Source organism: Aspergillus campestris (genome assembly GCF_002847485.1).
Source record: "Aspergillus campestris IBT 28561 chromosome Unknown P168scaffold_12, whole genome shotgun sequence".
NCBI classification, from domain to species: domain Eukaryota; kingdom Fungi; phylum Ascomycota; class Eurotiomycetes; order Eurotiales; family Aspergillaceae; genus Aspergillus; species Aspergillus campestris.
Genome location: NW_020194347.1, coordinates 884,163 through 902,718, shown reverse-complemented (window position 1 = coordinate 902,718; position 18,556 = coordinate 884,163). Strand labels below are relative to the sequence as shown.

Sequence of the window (18,556 nt, the reverse complement as noted above, 5' to 3'; positions counted from 1 at the left end):
TAAGTGATATGCTACCTGGTAGGCGATGATTGATAGACCGGAGGGTTACATCGCCGTCATTCAAATCCCCTTGGAAAGATCGTGACCGTAGTCGCTGACTACTTAAGCTATTACTTAGCTTGTTTGCATGACCCATCTGCTAATAAGATGCTCATTGATTATTCGCTGGTTGATCTGACCCAGTAAAAAAAAATTGTGGATGGTATCATGGTAGGTCACAATCTTACACGGAGTACCCGAGGATAGTTCGCTTCGTCTTGGAAGTTTGCTGATCGAGACGATCACCAAAAGACAGGCAGAATGGATAATTATGGTAAGAATGACAGTAACAATAAGCGGATAATCACGCAGGATAAACACGCCCCAATGCAGGCATGGTAGGATATTACGGTCGCTAGGAAGTTCCCAGGACCATGCAAATTAACACCAAGGAAGGCCAGGTGACAGGAAAGAAGTAAAAAAAGGGGAAGGAGAAGAATAAAGGTAAAGAGGATGATAAAGAAGACAAATAAGGAGGAGAAGAGAAAGAAGAAGAAGAGGGGAAGAAGAAGAGTTGCAGAAGAGAAGGAAGAAGAAGAATGGCAGGAAGGATATGAAATAGTCGCATCGACAGTATCCGGAGATAGAACTAGGCCCGGTGTTGCCAGCAGCAGGCCGTATCAGCCCCACCAAGGGACATGTTGTGTTGATGTCAAGGTTCAACTACTATTATAACCAGCAGCTCGTTCGTCAACGGTGGTGTTTTTCCCAAGCTTCAAAGGCGCCTCGCGATCCCTTCGAACCGGTGCGTGCTGATTGCCCGAGTAGGCGCTCGAATTCCCAGCGCTCTTAGCCCGATACTCGTCGGCTTGGGCCCACTTCATCATTTGACCTTTCACGTCGCGCATGTCATGTACCTTCTGAGAGAATTCCCCTCGCTTTTTGGCCCGGAGGCCACTGCGTTCGTCCAGCTCTTCTTCGTCAGAACTCGAGATGGAAAGCGACGAGGTGCTGCTTTGCTGGAGGAAAGTCATATGTCCGCTCTCGCTCTTCTTGAACTCTCGCTGCTCATCCTTCATCTCTGCCATCCGCTCGGCGTCGTCCTGACAATCCAGAGTGGTGACGTGGAGGCCAGGGAAGTTCGCGGAAATGAACTGTTTGAGCAAGGGAAGGCACTGGCCATTCGGTCGGTAGGTCCCGCTGTCATTGTCGATGTAGAGTTCGTAGTCGTCCGGATCGGTGGAGACTTCGGAAGATTCTGGCGATTCCTCCACCGGGATTTCGGTCTCCGAGATTGGCGACGCGGCGGATTGGTGCTTCTGCCGATTCTTGCGCCGACGAAGGAAGAACTCCCCCGAATACGCGATGTAGATGGACACATTGCTATGCATGGTGTGCTTGCTGAGCAAGTCAACCCCGAACTCCTTTCCGGTCTCAGTGAAGCGAAACTGGGCATCGAGAGTAAGGACATAGGTGAAGATCCGACCACCTTGCGCGTATTGGACAAATTCCAGGAACTTCTGAGTAAGCTCAGTACACGGCGACGGCAATTGCTCATGAAGGGTCGTCCTATCAAAATTGTATATCCGTTGGTGCTGGTGGTGCAGAGCCCGATTGAGGATCCGCCCCCGCAGACTTTGCGACGTGAACATGCCCGCAACAAATGGTCTGAATTCGACATAACGATGGTACAGCTCCGAGGGAACAGGCCCCCTCAGCTGAATCTGAATCGCCTGGAAACTATACGGACGTTAGCGGGAGGGTCGATCTGGGGTTTTGTTTTTTCTTGTCCGGGAAGGAGAACCCACTTATAGCGAGAGACATTCTTCTGACCGTTATGGCTTTGACCTTCATCTTTGGTCCCTGTCAACCTTCCGATCATGGGCGAAAAATGCTTGAACCAGTAGTTCGGTCCCAACGTGTACATTTGGGCTCCTTCGGTCCCCGGAGTTCTCCCTAGATACTCCACGCTCACCACGACGTGGGAACCGACATCCAGGCGTCCCGAAGCCAGAGCGGCGATATTCCCGAAGAGATACACGCGTTTGCTGCCTGAACGTTTCTTGACCTTGAAGGTTTGCTCATGGATCCCAGACCAGCCCTCGCCGATCGAACCCACGTCGACGTACGCATTGCCTAGCTTGTCATCGTGATCCGCCGCATCCTCATCATACACGCAGCAGCGAAGCTTGAATCCCGAAGAGGGGACATTGGCGACAATCCACTCGCTGTCCCAAATAGGATCTCTGTTTTTGCGTACCGTAGGCGTGCGGAAGGTAAGAATTGGGTCCTGTTTATGCCGCTGAGGGAGGTCCACCAACAGTTGGGCCAGGATATAAGGGTCCGAGGTAAAGCGACCAAAATCCGCGCACGGGAGGTTGATCCCGCGATGGAAGGTAAACTTGAGGGTGTGGCCTGGGGGCGCGTGGGGAAACGGGGTGCTATCGAATCCACCTGCGGGTTCGTGTTGCGCCCCGTCGCTATGCAGAGCAGCTTTCATAGTGGCTGCCTGGCCCTGTAGTTGCTCGGTCTTGTCATGGATTTTCGGCGCATACTTGTCAACATGATGCCGCGGCCGTCCCTGGGGGTGTACTTCTTCCATCAGGTGCTGTCTTGTATCGTTGTTGCCGCCCGGGCGTTGTTGCCACCAACGCTGGGGTGGGTGGATCAGCGGCGGACGCAGGAGGGATGCAAGTCACCTCACGCCAGAAGCTCTAACACGGGGAGTTCACGGGGGTAAAAATTGGCTGAACCTCGAGATGACGGCCGAAACATAAAGTAGGATGATGAAACAATGGCGTGCGCCCCTTCTTCATAAAGGATTAAAAAAACACTAACCGAAAAAAATAAATAAATAAATAAAAAAAAAGGGAACCAAAGTTTAAAAAAAGAGGTTGCCTTGAGGGGTCGCAGAACTAGGGGGAGTTGCGGAACTTACGGCCGGGAGGGTCCACGGGTGAGTTTAGGTCAGGCTGACTTATAAGTTCACTATGACGAGGTTAAGCTTTCGGCCGATCCAGTTCTTCCCCGCTCGGATCCGTGCAAGTCCCGGCTTGTATAAGGCTGATACGGGAAGAACCAGAGGAGAAGGACGAGATAGATTAGGTGATTGCCGGTGGGAGATTGGAGTTCCGGAGATGAAAAGAAGGGGGGGAGTAAACAAGGGCTGGTTGAAGGATTATCTACATTCTTAGGCACCTGAAATACTAGCTAGGCTCCAGGATTTAAAAAACTATCGACTGACCTGTATGCCGCATATCCGGATGCATGGAGGCTTGGCCGACATCATCATCCCCGTAGGGCTGACATGCAACAATAAATGGAAAGGCGGAAAATGAATAGATACGGAGACAGCACCCGAGGACGAGGCAAAGGAGAGAAATGCATTGGAACAATGCCAGTGACTAGTTGATTTCCCTGTTTGGCAGAATAGAAGTGGAGAAAGGCACTCTGACATTCAAAAATTAAATAATACTAGCTGCATATCAAATGGTTCGCTTATGGGCCTTTGGGAATCGTTCTAGTTTGCGACCAACGTTCTTCCCATCCAGAGGGTAAATTGACGAAGTCCAGTATATCATGACCCCCGAAACAGGAACTGCATATCTTCCGGGGTAAGCTTCTCCAAAGCTTCGCCCTGGTCTTTATTGATCGTCCCGTTGATTAAGTTTGCCTTCTTTTCCTGCAACAAGACAATACGAGACTCGACCGAATCCTCAATACACAGCCGGGTGATAACACATGGGCGTCGTTGGCCGATACGGTGACATCGATCGGCACTCTGCCATTCAGCCGCGGGATTCCACCACCTAAACCCGAGGTTAGCCATCCAACTCATTACTGTGGAGAAATCGAGGGAGGAAAGGGGGACTAACGGATCCACGATGAAGACTCTCGACGCCTCAGTCAGATTCAGAGCGACACCGCCGGCTTTGAGAGAGACCAAAAACACCTCCACATCCACATTCTTCATAAAGTAATCAATGGATTTTTGACGCTGGGCAGGTGTCATGGTTCCGTCAAGCATGACGGTGTTGAAGCCGGCGCGTCGCAACCGCCACTCGACAAGTTGCAACATAGATGTGAACTGGGAGAACACGATGGACTTGTGTGTTTGCTTTTTGCTCCTCAGCTTGAACAGCTCATAAACAAGCAGTTCGATTTTGGTCGACGATGTCCAGTTCTCCATTTTGATGCGATTGATGATGGAGTTCTTCTTAATGTGTTCTTCTTCCTGTTCAATATCAGGCTGCTCGAAGTCGATCGAGAGGGGAATATGGCATCGAGGACAATCAATGATCGTGTCTTCTTGAAATGATTGGATGTAATCCTTGGCGCATCGCCGACAGAACTCATGGCGGCAGCGAGAACGGATAGCTTCCTCTGCAGGCTCATCGCAGATGCTGCAGACAAGGACGTTCTGTCCGCTTTCCCCGTGTTTCTTCAAGATCAGATCCGGATGGTTTGCAACTTGCCGCATTTGCATGATGAGTCCGAAGATATTTGCATAATTGTTCAGCATCACGCCACGGCTCACGTAAGTATCGAACTGTCTGCTAGAATTGGTCATGATACTCTGAGAAAAGTCCCTTTCAATCTCCCCGAAGAATTCATTGCGCAGGATGACACTTGAAACCGGCAGTCAGCACGAGCTCTGTAGTGAATCGTACCAATACCACTTACCGCTTAGGGGGAAGCTCCATCGAAGCAGTGTGGTCTCGTTTGACCCGCCGAAGCATGATTCGGTCGGTAATAAGGCGAAGTTTAGACAAAGCCTCCTTCCGAGGTATTGCGTCGTCACTTTCGGTAACTATTGGAAGTTAGAACCGCTACCATGAGGCTGGGGCAAGTACTGACTAGGATTGAGAATCTCCTGATTGAACACAGAGACGTGACTAAACCCACTATTGAAAGTGTCAGTAACAAGAGAAAGACGCTCGAAGATATTCAACAGCACTGTACCTATGTTTGCATTTGGTACAGCGCTTCTCTGCATCCTGTGACCAGTGCAGCTCCTGGCACTGGCACTGCTTACAGAAATAGCAAGCAAATGGGCGGACTTCGAGAAAACGCAGCAGAGAGAAGAATTCTCCGATCCTATTCTGGACAGGGGTTCCCGAAAGACACCACTTGAAATTTGCCGTCAAGGCGAAACACGCACGGGCAACACTTGTAGTGCGTTGCTGGTAACATCAGCACACAATCCTTACGGAAGACCCAAAGGAATGTAAACACACCTTAATGCTGTGGGCTTCATCTAGAATAAGGCGGTGATAGTGTATAGAATGGATGATACCTTTTGAAAAACGTTAGCCCAATAGGCTTGAAAATCGGGGGCTGTTACTTACTATCCTCTTTCACAATTCCGTCCTGGCGATTCCACCCTTTCCATTGCTTGCGATGGATCGATTCAAGGCCAGAGTCTGTATACAGAGTTAGACGGGAAAACGCCAATTTCAGTCAAGAGGCAGCCCTACAGGATATCATGATAACATCATATGCTTGGAGATCTTTCTTTGTAAGACCTTTGAGCTTGGAGTTCGAATTGTGATAGACGAGGACTTTCAGTTGACCACTTGTGTATTCCTGGTAATCCGTGAGAATAATGTCAACTGTGAATATGCATGGAACGAACCTTGATTTCAGACTGCCATTGCATCAAAGCAACAGGTGGAACAACCACAAGCGACGGACTTTTAGCGGGATAATCAGACATGAGGAGGGAGACCGCCTGTATCGTCTTCCCCATGCCCATTTCATCACCCAGTAATCCACCCCTGTAGTGTGACTGCTCTTGCCGGATCATCCAGTTTAATCCTTCAAGCTGAAATGACTTGAGACTTCTTGATATGCCTGGAGGTTGTTCCGCGGCCACTGGCGCTATAGGAGGAGAATTTCTTAAATCATCCCACATGCTGACAACACAAGGGTGCTGCTTCTCGAGCTTTTTGCGTTCCCTAAATGCCTATAGACCAATCAGCGATGGGGTCCGTAGAACGAACGATGGCATTACTTACACGACGGCTCATCCACGCCTCCGCAGGGGTCCGGCGTAGATCGTCAATATTCGAGCGTACTCGAGCTTGAGTCTGACCACGAGTTCTGGAACGCGCTGCGGAACGAATTCTCGACATTCTCTGGGAGGCTAGCGGAACATCCTCGTCTGTCGCAGATGCAGAGCTAGTTGGATCGGAGCCCGAATCACTCTCATCATGATAGTCCTGTTCGTCCGCAGAACTATCTCCCAGGATAGGTTTCGACTCCCTATAACTTGATGTCCTAGGGTTGGGCAGGGACTGGAGAGAACTCCTAGTCTGGCGAGTTGGCTGCCATTCGGTCAAGTCGTTGTCATCCACATCTTCGTTGAGTGTGATGTCCGTCAAGTCACTCTCTTCTCCGGTAGAGTCACTGGTTTCAGAAACTTTTCGTCGTTTCGTAGGTGGCTTTTCGTACTCTTCTGCCTGAAGGGCAGCAGCAATGGCCTCATCGGACTGCTGGAGTGGATTTACGTCGCCGGATGTCGCAGCGCTGGTCCTTTTCCTCCCTCCCCGCGTATTAATTGCCAGTGTGCTGGATCGTAATTCTCGAGCCCGAGCTGCAGCACTGACTCTCTTCTTCGGTTCCGCGGCATCTTGTTCAGCAGGGGTTGGGGCGACACTGGTGGCTGGAGTAGTGTATCCATTGGTTCCATCGGCAGAAGAATTGTCAACTATAGAGGACGACGGGGACCGGGTTAGGCTAGGTCCAGGAGAGTAATTCTTCGTCGGGATAGCGACCTCTATAGCAGGCATTTTGATATTCTGAGGGGCACGTAGTTCCTCGGCGGGAGGCAAGTCGTTCCCCGTATCGTCGACCGACACATCAATCTGGTTTGGCCTAACATTGGAAGCTGATCGTGCCAATCTCGCGGAGGTGCGTCTCGGAAACGACGATGGGCTATCTAGAGATCGGTCTTCGATTCGATTAGCAACTCTAGAACAAAGGACTGGGGGCCCAGATAAGAGTATTCACCTAATGCCGTATCATGACTCGGCTTCGGTGCAAGCATCCTGGCCATTTCTCGAAATCAGGAAATCTTATTCCTCCAGAGCAACGACATTGACGATATGGCTTTCAACTAAAGCACCAGCCAGCTCTGCGAAAGTGCCTGTTGTGGCGAGGTGGCGAGGTTGATGTGGGTTCTGCGATGCAGGAACGGATGGATGCCTGGCCCCTTGCGGATATCGGGACGAGTGAAAGTCTGGAAAAGAAAGAAATTTCCTCAAGCTGGACCTGTTAACACCCGGACCACCTCGCAGAAGATTTGAGCAAGGTGTTTGGTTGATACCTCTCAAAGGCGGACGCCACCTTGGTTTTTCCAGTCCTGTTGCCTGGTGTCCGAGCGTTGACTCCCCAGAACACGAGTCAATAAGCCGCGGGCCCGGCCTCGCGTTAAGTGGAACGCGAAATCGCCACGGATCCTTGTGACTCGTCACTTTCCTGACCTTCTCACTTCACCTGCGCTCCTCGACACTCAGCTGGCTTAGAGACAGGAAAACAGAGAGAAAAGAAGAAATTACTTTATCTGAGGTTGTTAATATGTATGGCGCAATCTGCCTATCTCAACATATCTCTAATGCTAATTATCGATAGGGCGGACAGACGGCAAACGAGGAACCAAATCCGGGGACCGTATGTATACTACCGTCGCATAGGCGACAACTTCTTCCTACAAGCTCGCTAACAGTTGAAACTTTTCAGACAGTCGGCGTTGACCGATTTCTTGGCTGTGAGCATTCTTATTTCGAATACTGTGGTCGCTTGCTGATGATTTTTTGATGTTTCTAGTCCAACAACATCTCTGCCGCGCAGATCAGCGAAGATTACCAAAGGCGCGTTAGAGCTGCCGAGCGCACAGCGGTCGCAGAGCAAACGCCAAATCCTATCGAACGTAATGATTCCGAGGGTACTAGCGAGTCACCCGAGCAGCGGAAAAAGCGCAAGCGGAAGGAGACAGCCGCGTTAGCAAAGATAAAGCAGAGCAAAGAATTCGCACGTCGGAAGAGTCGGCGTACAGGAGAGCCGGGAGATGATGATGATTCTATGGCAAGGGACATCTTGTCCGAGCAATCTCGACCACTGCCCGGTCAGCTGGAGAACTGTGAGATATGCAGCAAACGGTTTACTGTCACACCATATAGTAAGACAGGGCCGAACGGGGGTCTTCTTTGTGCCAAGTGTTCCAAGGATCAAGCGGACGGCGATAAGAAACCCAAGGCGAAGAAAGCCGGAGCGAGGATTGGTCGTCGCCAGAATCAGAGCAACCTTCTGGATGGAAATGCCCAGCAAGGTGCCTCGACTTTGGTCGAGTCGTGCATTAGGGTATTGCTCTCTCACTAGTTTTCGTGGTCTACAATGCTAATCTCTTCTAGAAAGTCGCGGACAATATCAACGATATCGAAGAATTCGGAGACTTGCCATCCTCGCTGCTTCACCGTCTCAGCCAGATATTGTCCAAGAGACGGGCATTGACACCAAGGACTCTCAATCTGTTCCTCCGTCGGGAACTAAGATCCATCAACATCTATGATACCGCCAGTATGGCTTCCCGTGTTTCCCTTTCTCTTTCCCTCTGGGCGCGAATTTTAACGTTGAATGTTCTGCAGAGCTTGAAACGGATGATTTCCAGAAAATATTTACGTTCATGCCGGACTTGAACAACGTCAATCTTCGATTTGCTAGTCAGCTCAAGGACAGAGTCTTAGATTATACCATGGACCGAGAACTCAAAATCGAGCATCTCCAGATCGATTCTGCCAACCTTGTGTCGGATACGTGTTGGCAACGGCTATTCGTGAAGCTGGGACCAGATTTGAAAACCCTCAAGCTGTCCAACCTCGATAATTCGTTTAATGACGAGACCGTGGAAGTCTTGTCCAAATGCTGCACGGGGCTCAGACGGCTGAAGCTCAAACAGTGCTGGAAAATGGGCGATGGTTCGCTTCAGGCCATTGGGCGGTTATCGTCGTTAGAACACCTGTCTCTGGATTTCATCCAGGAGACGGATGCTGAGAAACTCCTCGACATGATCGGCCAAGTTGGTCCGAAGTTACGAACACTCTCCTTGGAAGGGTTCCCGACTGCAGACGATCGTATTCTCGAAGGAATCCACAACCATTGTCAACACCTGACTAAACTCCGATTCACGAATAATTCCAACTGCACGGACAAGACGTTCTCCAAGCTTTTCACTGACTGGCCTAATCCTGCACTGGAGCTCGTGGACTTTTCCTCTACACGAGACGTGGACAATTCAAACGCAGATGGGCCTGCGGATGCAATTGGACTTGCCTCTCAAGGGTTCGTTGCACTGATGAACCATTCTGGCCGTGCCCTGCAGAAGTTGAACATCTCTTCTTGTCGGCATATCTCCCGTGAAGCCTTCGAAGAAGCATTCGCAGATGACCGAGTTTACCCCAAACTACGGGAGCTCGATGTCTCGTTTCACACCATTATGGATGACTATCTCATTGGGCGCATTTTCCGATGTTGCCCCTCGCTTAAGAAACTGGTCGCCTTCGCCTGTTTTAATGTACAGGAAGTTCGAGTTCCTGTTGGGGTTGCGTTAATCGGTGGATTGAAGGCGCAGGAACGTATTGCTGTTGAAGGGGGTCAGATTTGAAGGGTCTAATGACACTGGAAGTGCTTAATTATGCGCCGTTATAGTCAACGGGTGTCGCAGTATCATGGAAATAGAATAATCTTAGTAACAAAACTCGCCTCCAGCTTCCTGTGAGACTCTATGAATACGAGTGTAGAGTAATCTAGTAAATAACATAGGGACTTCGAGGATTGCTAGCTAGCTACAGTAGACTCACAAGAATCCGTCCATCTGACCTGCCCACATCACTGCCATTCATTCACTCCATCAAGACCAGCGCCCTCCTTTCTGCTTGGCCCGTCAACCTCTGCCTTCGTCCTTTGCCATCTTCCTCGACCATCTATCTCTGCACCGCCTGCTAACACTTCGGGATGAACAGCGAGTTCCAATCCGGAATGCTTGAAGAATTGTTATGGACTCGGACAAAGCTTGGGCAAGGAAACCTCAGGCAGTCCGGGTCATTCACGTGGATGGAGACTGCAAGCCCGCCGCAGCCAGTGCCTCTCACTGTCATCCGGGATCCCACTTTGAAGCCCCTCACAGATGTACGGGCAATCCTCTATCTACCGAATCGGACAGTCAGGTCCCTTCCAGGCATTGTTGCAGGTCGGACAACACTTTACCACCATGAGCAAGAGCCGTTTTACCAAGCTATGAAGGGCCGAGTAAGAGCTATCGATCCACAGGAGCTTATGAAGAACTACCCGTCTGCCTCAACGGGGGAAATTGCGCAATCCTCACGGGGAAGATGCATTGACAGTCGCTTACCACGACTTGAAGCTACCCGTCGAGGTATAGCACCCGCGCGCGACCGGCGACAAAATCGGGGAAGTCTTCGGAACACGCCCTGGGCTCGGCGTTGCGCTGGTTCGCCTTATATCAGCTGCCTCGGCCGGTTTTACGAACGAATGTTATTTTCAGGCCGAGCTCCCTCGAGCATTGCTGGAAGGCGATCAGAACGAGCAGGGGACATGGGGTGAAGTGGATGGTATGAGCTCCGGTGGTGTTGATGGCTTCTACAGTTGTTCGATGGAACCAAGTGTCTAAGCACGCACCTAGATAAATTAACTATCAAAGGGTGGCAAGTAAGTTTAAGAGTATATTGTAGGTTTATACGGTAAACGGGTGATCAACTCGACACTATATATGTTGTCGCAATATAAAGCTATAAGATTACTCACGGAGCACAAAAGGGTCTTGATATTTGGTACTCGGTAACCGAATGGTCATTCTTTCCCACATATGCAAACCTGTAAAAAATGCAAATGGAGTATAACAACATTCAGCCGCCAGTGGATGTGGCTAGATCCAAGCGACCCACCAAATGATTCACCTGGGGGGAGGGTCCTCCAGGAATAGCCCGATAGACCACTATCAGCTGGTAGTCCCTTACTAGCGAGGATAGTATGGGAGACCGGGTTGAACTTGCCCAGTGGATCGAACCCACCGGGACAGAGTGAGACTTTTGAGTCAACCTCCCCACCAGTCCTGAGTCTCGCTCGACTCATTGGAGGGACCGAGGGGGGTAAATTACTCGCCGACCGAGTGAAAAACCGCCGAAATCTGACCATGTTGATACCTTACCTACCTCGGTAAGGACTGCCGCCTGAGGTATCGAGGCTGGTCTCAGAGTCGGAATTTCAGGAATGCCCCTGATCCAGTGAAGAATTCCCATGGTGGCAAACCTGTCTTCGAGATCAGGAACTGTGCAAAAACCTGGAATTTTGGCGATTCAGATCCTGGGGTTATTTTGAGACGCGCCACAAGGCAATATATAAATATCTTGAAAGGGCGGTAATGGGTGGTAAACATGAAACAATCCTGACCGGTAGTACTGTACATACTGCTAGTCAGTTCATGCAGTTCCTCTCCGTAGTTGGAGGTCGCTTCCCCTTCGTACCATGGCTGGATCAAATTGACACTACGATCTCTCTATCCATTATGATGATTTCCTAGGGAGATCTAGGATAGATCTTCAGTTTCAACCTCCCAGATCTGCAGAGCAAAATGGAGACCAAGATGATACCAAAGAATCATTCAGCAGATGGGGAATGTTTCAGTCGGTCACAGTTGGCTTTGACAGGTCATCCTGATTTCCTCAATACGGAGAATTCAAAAGGCCAGGCCAACTTGGGCAGAGTTAGTCTGTACGGTACGGTATGTTTGGATGCAACTCCCTAGGACTAGTGAATGTCAGTATCGGAATACTCTGTCAGGATCGTGGTATCTGCCCGTACGGTCGTACAGTTGCAGCCGTTTGGATTTCAGCCAGATTATTGGATCTGGTGTTGTTTCAGGTATGAATCGAGGTCATTCTCTTCCTGTTTCCTCTTTCTCTTGCTTTCGGTCTTTCGGTCTTTCTATCTTTTGGTCTTTCTTTATCATGATATTCCTAGTAAGGACTATTTTTAAGTCCATGTACATGTATCATGTACCTGCCAGACCGGTGGATCTCCCGGTAAGGTACTTTGGCCAGCTCGATATATTCTTAGCTACCTATCAATCCAGAGTCTTTTGGTTTGTTTAGTTCCTGAGGAAAAGACAGCCTTACTAAATTTGGCTACTAAATGCCAAACTAGCATTGGGCTCCACTCTCCAGGTCGATTATAGTATTATTCCCAACTCTGTTGGTCTGTACAAGTGTCTCGCTGCCGTACCACGCTGTATCATCAATAAATAAATATTCAAAGCCATCGGGGGTCAGCCCATTCATTCCCCAGTCGGTCCATCTCATTGGCCTTTTCCTTTCTGGTTTCCTTTCTTGACTTGATGGGGTCAAAAATAATCCTCTCTCCCCTTGCCACACTATCTCCATCATTATTGTTGGATCTGGACTTCTCACTGACCTGTCCTTCTTTCTACCTCTCTTCTCTTTCTCTTCCTGACACTTCTCCCACGTCTCCTACTTTCTTCACCTCCTCCTCCTCCTCTTTGTTCTAGGCCGGCTCTCAATCCCACCCGTCGAGTCGGCTTTCTTCCTGGTCCTGCGACCATACTCAACACTTGTCAAACGAACCGGATCCACCACGTATATAGCAGACCCAGTCTCCCCCTCTGCCACTCCCCTCGGCCACTCCCCTCTGCGACCCCTCTCTCGTTCTTAATTAATACCACACCACCACCATTCCTGAGCCTGCCTCAGGACATGTGAGCGCCGTGTCCAAATACTTCCCCCCCTATTCCAGATCCCTGCGACTCGGCAATCACACTGTGTGCCCACTTGGAATTTCCCGCGGGCCTTGTGATTGATTCCCCCCAGTTTCGGAAAATCAAAACACCCTCAACAGTGGTTTAACATTCCACGTCTTCGCCAAAACAAAAAAAAAAAAAAAAACTCCATAACTCGATATCTGCCGTACGAAGGCGCCGTCGGAATCGGACGCTGGTCAGTGCACAAAGGTGCCGAATCGCCTAACGCGACGGGTCCTCTCCACGTATTTATGGGGTATAGCCCGTGCTACTGAAATTGTCTTGCTGTTCTCCAAGGCTACACAAAAATCTGGAAGACATCGACCGTCTCCTTCGATCTCAACCCCGACGCTTGTGGTCGTGGCCTTCGATCGATATCAGCATCCATGCCAATCAAGCTTCCCAAAGGCTTTGCCCGGCGAAAATCGGCTGGAAATGTGTTGGATGAAGGCGATGCTCCACAGCATTCGTCCTTCCGAGTCATCGAACGTCCTTCGGCAGACAGGAAATCGTTCAGTGACGGAAATGCTCTCTCGAAACGGATGAGCGACGGCCAATTGTTACGCACGCCGACAGAGGACCAGGAGAACATCTTTGCAGGACAGGATCACCTGCACCCCAGGAATTCGTATGTCCCCCCCCCCCCCCTCACATTATGCTCGTGGCAGCCAGAGCGGCTAACAGATTTCGGTTGTAGCGGCGCTGTACACGAAGGCTCTCGGTTTAACTCATCGACTCGTCGCTCCACGGACGGCCCAACTGCTGATTCGCCGCACTCGCGAAGCTTGTACGACATCCCGATCCCTCCATTGTCGGGTGCATTACGCGCCGCTGGTCGGACATTCTCCTTTGGTGGGAGATTCTCCAAGGCAGCGGCGCCACCACAGCCATTGACCCCGGCACCCTCGAGACATAGAGCAATGACAAACAGCACGTCGAGCACCGCGACGCCGCCGAGACTAATGGAGACGGATTTGCAGATCGGCTCGATGGGGGATGATTTCAACATCGATTTCAGCAAGCGGGATAAGTCGCGGGAATCGTCGTCTCGAGTCGCGATGGCCGAGGGGTCGGCCAATCCGGCACCCGGTCCTCGGACAGACAACAGAAGCCCGCGCCCAACACCCATCGATACCAGTCGTTCAAAGGAGGTCGAGCCTTCCCCTTATTCATGGGACAGTAAGCATTCAGAAGAAGGCCTTCTGGCAACATCCTACTCCCCCCATGATGTTTCTTCCGCAGATCGACCCGGTTTCACGCAGTCCCCTTCATATGGGGAGAGACGCAAATCTCTCCCGTTGGCTACTGCCATGCCTTCCACGACGTCTCATCGGGCTCTCGACAAGCCCCAGGGGGGCGTGGATAAAGGGTTACGGAGGAGTGTGATGTTCTCCAGCAAGCGAGATGACGAGGACGTGGAAGATGACGATGCAAAGTTGATCATGCAGTCTCTCTACAGGAGAAATTCAGAGGTCCCATTGACTTTCGACCATGACGGTTCGGACCACGAAAACGACGCGCCTCTTTTCAGCAATGATCGTGCGGCCGCCGTGGATCACGCCGAGCCCCGAGCATCGCAATCTGGTGGAGCACACCATTCTTCCGGCGTGGCGGAAAGCCACCTTGACCATTCCATTGCAGCGAATGCACGGTTGGCTGCACAGTACGAAAAGACTAAGCCACCGGGAGCTACCTCGACGAAAGTCATGACCCCGTCTCAGTTCGAGCATTACCGCCAGCAAAAAGAGCTCAAGAGGTCCAATAGCGATGCCTCCAAGAGTGAGAACTCCGAGGACAGCGAATTGGATGAGGAGGACGAGGTGGAGAAGGGCCGTGAGGTAGAGAGACAGCGACGACGACAGGAAGCGCATCTGTCTGTGTACAGACAGCAGATGATGAAAGTCACTGGCCAGCAATTGGCCGCTCCACCGCTGCGGCCCGAACTGGACCGCGCCAGCAATAGCGCCCCGAATCTGGCCACGCCGGCCTTGAATCCTGGGAGTAAATCAGCGAGCGGGAAGAGCAGCGAAGGCGATGAGGATGAAGAGATCCCTCTGGGAATCTTGGCGGCGCATGGGTTTCCGAATAGGAACCGTCCGCCCAGCCGCCTCGCCCCCTCGAACTCCATCCCCAATATGCGGGCGTCGTACCACCACCAGCCTTATGTCTCGTCCCCGGGATCGGGTGTCGAACAGGATTCCTCCAACCGCTTCAGCTTGCCGGTCTTCGCGAGGAACTTGCCCCGGGACCCCTACTACGGAGCCGGTCTGGTGAACCCCCCCAACCGCGAGTCCCTGGCATTTGGGGGAGGTGCCTCGGTCTATGGGGGCCCCACAGCTGCTGTGGGTCCTTCCCCAGGTTTACCTCCCGGGGGTCTGGTGGGTGTCATCGCCACGGAAGAACGAGCGCGGGCGATGCGACGAGGGAGTCCTAACATGCAGGCTATGCACGAATACCAAGCGGGTATGCCAGCCGCATCGGCCCATCCCAGTGGCGTCCCTCGACCTTACACGATGATGAACATGACTCCGCCAAACTTAGCCGGACCCCCGCCCGCAATCTCCGCTTCCGAACAGGCACAGATCGAACTGTCGCAGCAGATGTCCAGTATGATGCAGATGCAAATGCAGTGGATGCAGCAAATGATTCAAATGCAAGGCGGTCAAGGCCCCGCTCAATCCCCAATGTCTTCGGGAGGTCTCCCATTCCCGCCAGGGTTCAATCCGGCCATGCTGCCACCGTCGATGCCCTCGCCGGGTCCTTTCCACGATGCCTCGCCCGGGTACCCCACCAACCAAAGGACTCTGAGCATGCTCGACCCGAACGTCTCTTCCCGGCTGAACAGCGCTCCCATGCCGTACAACCCAATGGCCCATCGGCCACACACCCCAGCCGGCCAAGGCTATGCGCCGTCCATTGCACCATCGGAGCGTAGCAATGTGGGGCTCGCGCCCCGATATCGACCAGTGTCGACCATGCAAGCGGAAGCTGCGACTTCGGCCGATGCTTCCTTGCCTCGACAGTGGAATGATGAAAACCAAAAGTCTTTCCTCTCTGTTGCCTCGCCTGCGGCATCGCGTTTGGCTCAACGACCCATCTCCAGTGGCAGCAAATCCGCGGCCAGCGTGCAAGGGAACCGGGTCCGACAGGATGAAGATGAAGATGAAGACGAAGGCTGGGCCGATATGATGAAGAAACGAGAAAAGAAGCGCGACAACTGGAAGCTAAAGAAGGAAACGAACGGTTTCGGTGACCTTTTGAATGCGGTACATTAACAGCGATGTCTCTAACGATTTTGACTCTTCGGAGAGTCCCGGGTCCGCTTCATACTCCGAGCCATACCCTTAATTCCGTCTCGACTATAAAATTCCGACGCAAAGCAATATGATGACTACTAACTCTTGCTTTTTTTCTTTCTGTTCCTGTCCATTATGTTTCGTTTTCTCTTTTTGGATCCAGGTTTCTCTTCTAGCGGTTCATTGACGGGTCCAAACGTCAAATCCAATTTGCATTATGATTATCGTTGTAATTTTCGTCTTTTCTTTTTGGAACGGCGTTATTCACGGCTGGGGTTCGGACAGACCTGCAAGATTTTTTTTTTTTTACACTCCCTTATGAGCATCCATTTGTACTTAAACCTTTGAGCGATTGTATCTCAGTATGAGCTCCATTTAGATATGGACATAATGAAGGGCTGGATCAGCCAGATGAATGTATTCGATCGAGCGGCATTCTTCTATCAGCTTGTAAATGTAGGCACCGACTAAGTACCATTAATTCTCGGCCTCTGCGATCCTCTTCACAATATCCATCGCCCCCAGTCGAACCTTCTTCACAATCTCCCCAGCAGGCAGCGCTTCCCTGACGAGCCCTACCCCAGTGCCCGTATACGTCGTCAACCTCCCATCAGGCCCCCATCCAGCATCACCCTTCTCCATCTCCGACACATACAATCGCCGATTCTCCACAGCACTCATCCCCCCTTCCACAGCATCAAGATAACTCCGATTAATGACCCCCCGCCCATCATACCGACGCGGCCATCCATGAATACCCCTCACACCATCATACACCGTCGACCGAACAGTACTAACGCCCCCATCCTCAGCCCGCAATACCTCATCCCGATACCCACGCGCAACATTCGCCTCCTCAGAAGCAAGAAACCTCGTCCCCATCACCGCCCCGCACGCCCCCAACGCCAACACCGCCGCCATCCCCCTTCCATCCACGACCCCACCCGCCGCCAACACAGGCACACTCCCCAACCCCCGCGCCTCAAGCGCATCCGCAACCTCCGGAACAAGCGTCACCACAGACGCCGACCGCGCCAACCCGTGGCCCCCCGCGTCGGCGCCCTGCACAACCAGCACATCAGGCCGCAGCGTCTCCGCCACAGCCACAGCCTCGCAGACCGCACCAACCTGCACCCAGATCTGCGTCTTACCGCCCGTAGCGGCCCGCACGCGCTCAACCCAGGGTACCAGGCCCGCGGGCTGGTCGTCAGGCGCGAACAGCCACACCGCGCAGGGCTTGTACTTTTCCACGGCGGCGATGGACTGCGCGAGGTCTGCGCCCCAGTTTATGAAGCCGACTCCGATGGGGAGGATGCCCGTGGTGGTGTAGTGCTTGTTTAGCGGGGAGGTGGGCTGTGCGGCTAGGTTGGCGGCGTCGGCGAGGTTTTGTTCGAGGTTGGAGACGTCGAAGCCGGCTGCTAGGAAGCCGAGGCCGGCGGCTGAGGAGACGGAGACGGCGAGGGCGGGGAGGGAGATGTTGAGCATGGGGGCGCTGGCTATGAGGGGAGTGGTTATCCAGGGGTAGGTTGTTTGGAGGGTGGGTTTGGTGGACATGGTTGTGGTGGTTGTCTTTGTGTTGGTTTTGTTTCTGGGGGGGAGAGATTGTGTTTGTGAGGGGGGGTGAGTTGATGTGGGGGTGTTGACATTGACGTTGATGTTGACATCATTTGGGTTGCTTATTACCGAGGTATGGAGTGGTAGTTGATGATGTATAAAGACCAGTGGATTATCATCTATCATGGTGTAGATTTTTACTATTAACTTGTAACCCTGCTTCTAACTAGTATATTGTATAATATAAGTGTTCTAAAATAGAGATTGGTAGGAATATAGAGTGGGCCTGGTCTAGTACATGAGAATATGTAGATATATACAACCAATCCCATGATAGACATCAGGCTACCCCGTGATAATACCAGCTGTGATAGATAATAAACATGAGTGATTATCCATATCTATTATTATCTACTGTTAGTTATTGTATTCACTGTCGTTCAGTCATTCATTATATACTATCATCATGTTGTATAGATCACGTGCTATAGTCACGGGACCACAGCGGAAAGATCATCATCGCGGATTTAACAGTGACGAACCAACCATCTCGCTCGAGATCTACTTCTCGAGTCCACCTCCTTATTCCCACGTATCATTACATCTGCTTTGGATCTTTGGAATAGCCACTTTGATCAGTATCACTTACTACACTGTCCTCCCATCTGATCATTCTCTGATTTTGGTTAACTCTGATATTGAAATGTAAGAAGTCGATGATATCCGGCCTTGATTGATGGGCGGAGTAGCCTGCAGTGTGAAAAGCATGCTAATCTGTGTTGTTTAGCTTCCCGAGGCATCTTTGTCTTTGACCAGTGGCCACTTGTTAGTTGTGGTTGTTATCTGGCCTTGTGTGCTGGGTTCCAAAGAGAAGTGAGATTCTGTTTTTGAAAGATTG

The 18,556-nt window shown here is 51.4% G+C and overlaps 8 protein-coding genes across 8 annotated transcripts; 4 read left to right on the top strand and 4 right to left on the bottom strand.

Moving 5' to 3' along the window:
• Positions 1–698: 698 nt before the first annotated feature.
• Positions 699–2,581, bottom strand: P168DRAFT_284829 (C2 domain protein; the record flags this gene model as incomplete). The annotated part of the gene is made up of 2 exons (XM_024836156.1): positions 699–1,719; positions 1,788–2,581. The coding sequence occupies 2 exons, from the start codon at positions 2,579–2,581 to the stop codon at positions 699–701; spliced, it is 1,815 nt and encodes a 604-aa protein (XP_024689905.1).
• Positions 2,582–3,417: 836 nt separating this feature from the next.
• On the bottom strand, positions 3,418–7,338 carry P168DRAFT_275049 (DNA repair protein RAD16). The gene is made up of 11 exons (XM_024835466.1): positions 6,991–7,338; positions 5,997–6,931; positions 5,615–5,944; positions 5,457–5,565; positions 5,328–5,402; positions 5,217–5,275; positions 4,942–5,162; positions 4,837–4,883; positions 4,663–4,789; positions 3,855–4,607; positions 3,418–3,788 (listed from the first exon to the last, which is right to left on the bottom strand). Exons 1-11 carry the CDS (start codon positions 7,034–7,036, stop codon positions 3,557–3,559), a joined length of 2,934 nt encoding a protein of 977 aa, XP_024689904.1. The 5' UTR covers positions 7,037–7,338; the 3' UTR covers positions 3,418–3,556.
• Positions 7,339–7,483: 145 nt separating this feature from the next.
• On the top strand, positions 7,484–9,744 carry rad7 (DNA repair protein Rad7, protein). Its single transcript, XM_024835465.1, has 6 exons — positions 7,484–7,559; positions 7,612–7,650; positions 7,720–7,747; positions 7,807–8,340; positions 8,391–8,556; positions 8,625–9,744. Coding segments are annotated over exons 1-6 (1,785 nt in total). The 5' UTR covers positions 7,484–7,557; the 3' UTR covers positions 9,641–9,744.
• Positions 9,745–9,990: 246 nt separating this feature from the next.
• On the top strand, positions 9,991–10,666 carry P168DRAFT_284826 (uncharacterized protein; the record flags this gene model as incomplete). Its single annotated transcript, XM_024836155.1, has 2 exons — positions 9,991–10,284; positions 10,418–10,666. 2 exons carry the CDS (start codon positions 9,991–9,993, stop codon positions 10,664–10,666), a joined length of 543 nt encoding a protein of 180 aa, XP_024689902.1.
• P168DRAFT_61821 (uncharacterized protein) lies at positions 10,660–11,303 on the bottom strand. The gene is made up of 2 exons (XM_024842061.1): positions 10,801–11,303; positions 10,660–10,674 (listed from the first exon to the last, which is right to left on the bottom strand). Exon 1 carries the CDS (start codon positions 11,188–11,190, stop codon positions 10,846–10,848), a length of 345 nt encoding a protein of 114 aa, XP_024689901.1. The 5' UTR covers positions 11,191–11,303; the 3' UTR covers positions 10,660–10,674; positions 10,801–10,845.
• Positions 11,304–11,681: 378 nt separating this feature from the next.
• P168DRAFT_61817 (uncharacterized protein) lies at positions 11,682–12,268 on the top strand. Its single transcript, XM_024842060.1, has one exon. The coding sequence runs from the start codon at positions 11,787–11,789 to the stop codon at positions 12,144–12,146; it is 360 nt and encodes a 119-aa protein (XP_024689900.1). The 5' UTR covers positions 11,682–11,786; the 3' UTR covers positions 12,147–12,268.
• Positions 12,269–12,929: 661 nt separating this feature from the next.
• On the top strand, positions 12,930–16,422 carry P168DRAFT_330002 (uncharacterized protein). The gene is made up of 2 exons (XM_024841533.1): positions 12,930–13,436; positions 13,506–16,422. Exons 1-2 carry the CDS (start codon positions 13,195–13,197, stop codon positions 16,081–16,083), a joined length of 2,820 nt encoding a protein of 939 aa, XP_024689899.1. The 5' UTR covers positions 12,930–13,194; the 3' UTR covers positions 16,084–16,422.
• Positions 16,423–16,501: 79 nt separating this feature from the next.
• Positions 16,502–17,658, bottom strand: P168DRAFT_275042 (nitronate monooxygenase; the record flags this gene model as incomplete). The annotated part of the gene is made up of 1 exon (XM_024835464.1): positions 16,502–17,658. The coding sequence occupies one exon, from the start codon at positions 17,656–17,658 to the stop codon at positions 16,582–16,584; it is 1,077 nt and encodes a 358-aa protein (XP_024689898.1). The 3' UTR covers positions 16,502–16,581.
• Between the last annotated feature and the right edge of the window lie 898 nt (positions 17,659–18,556).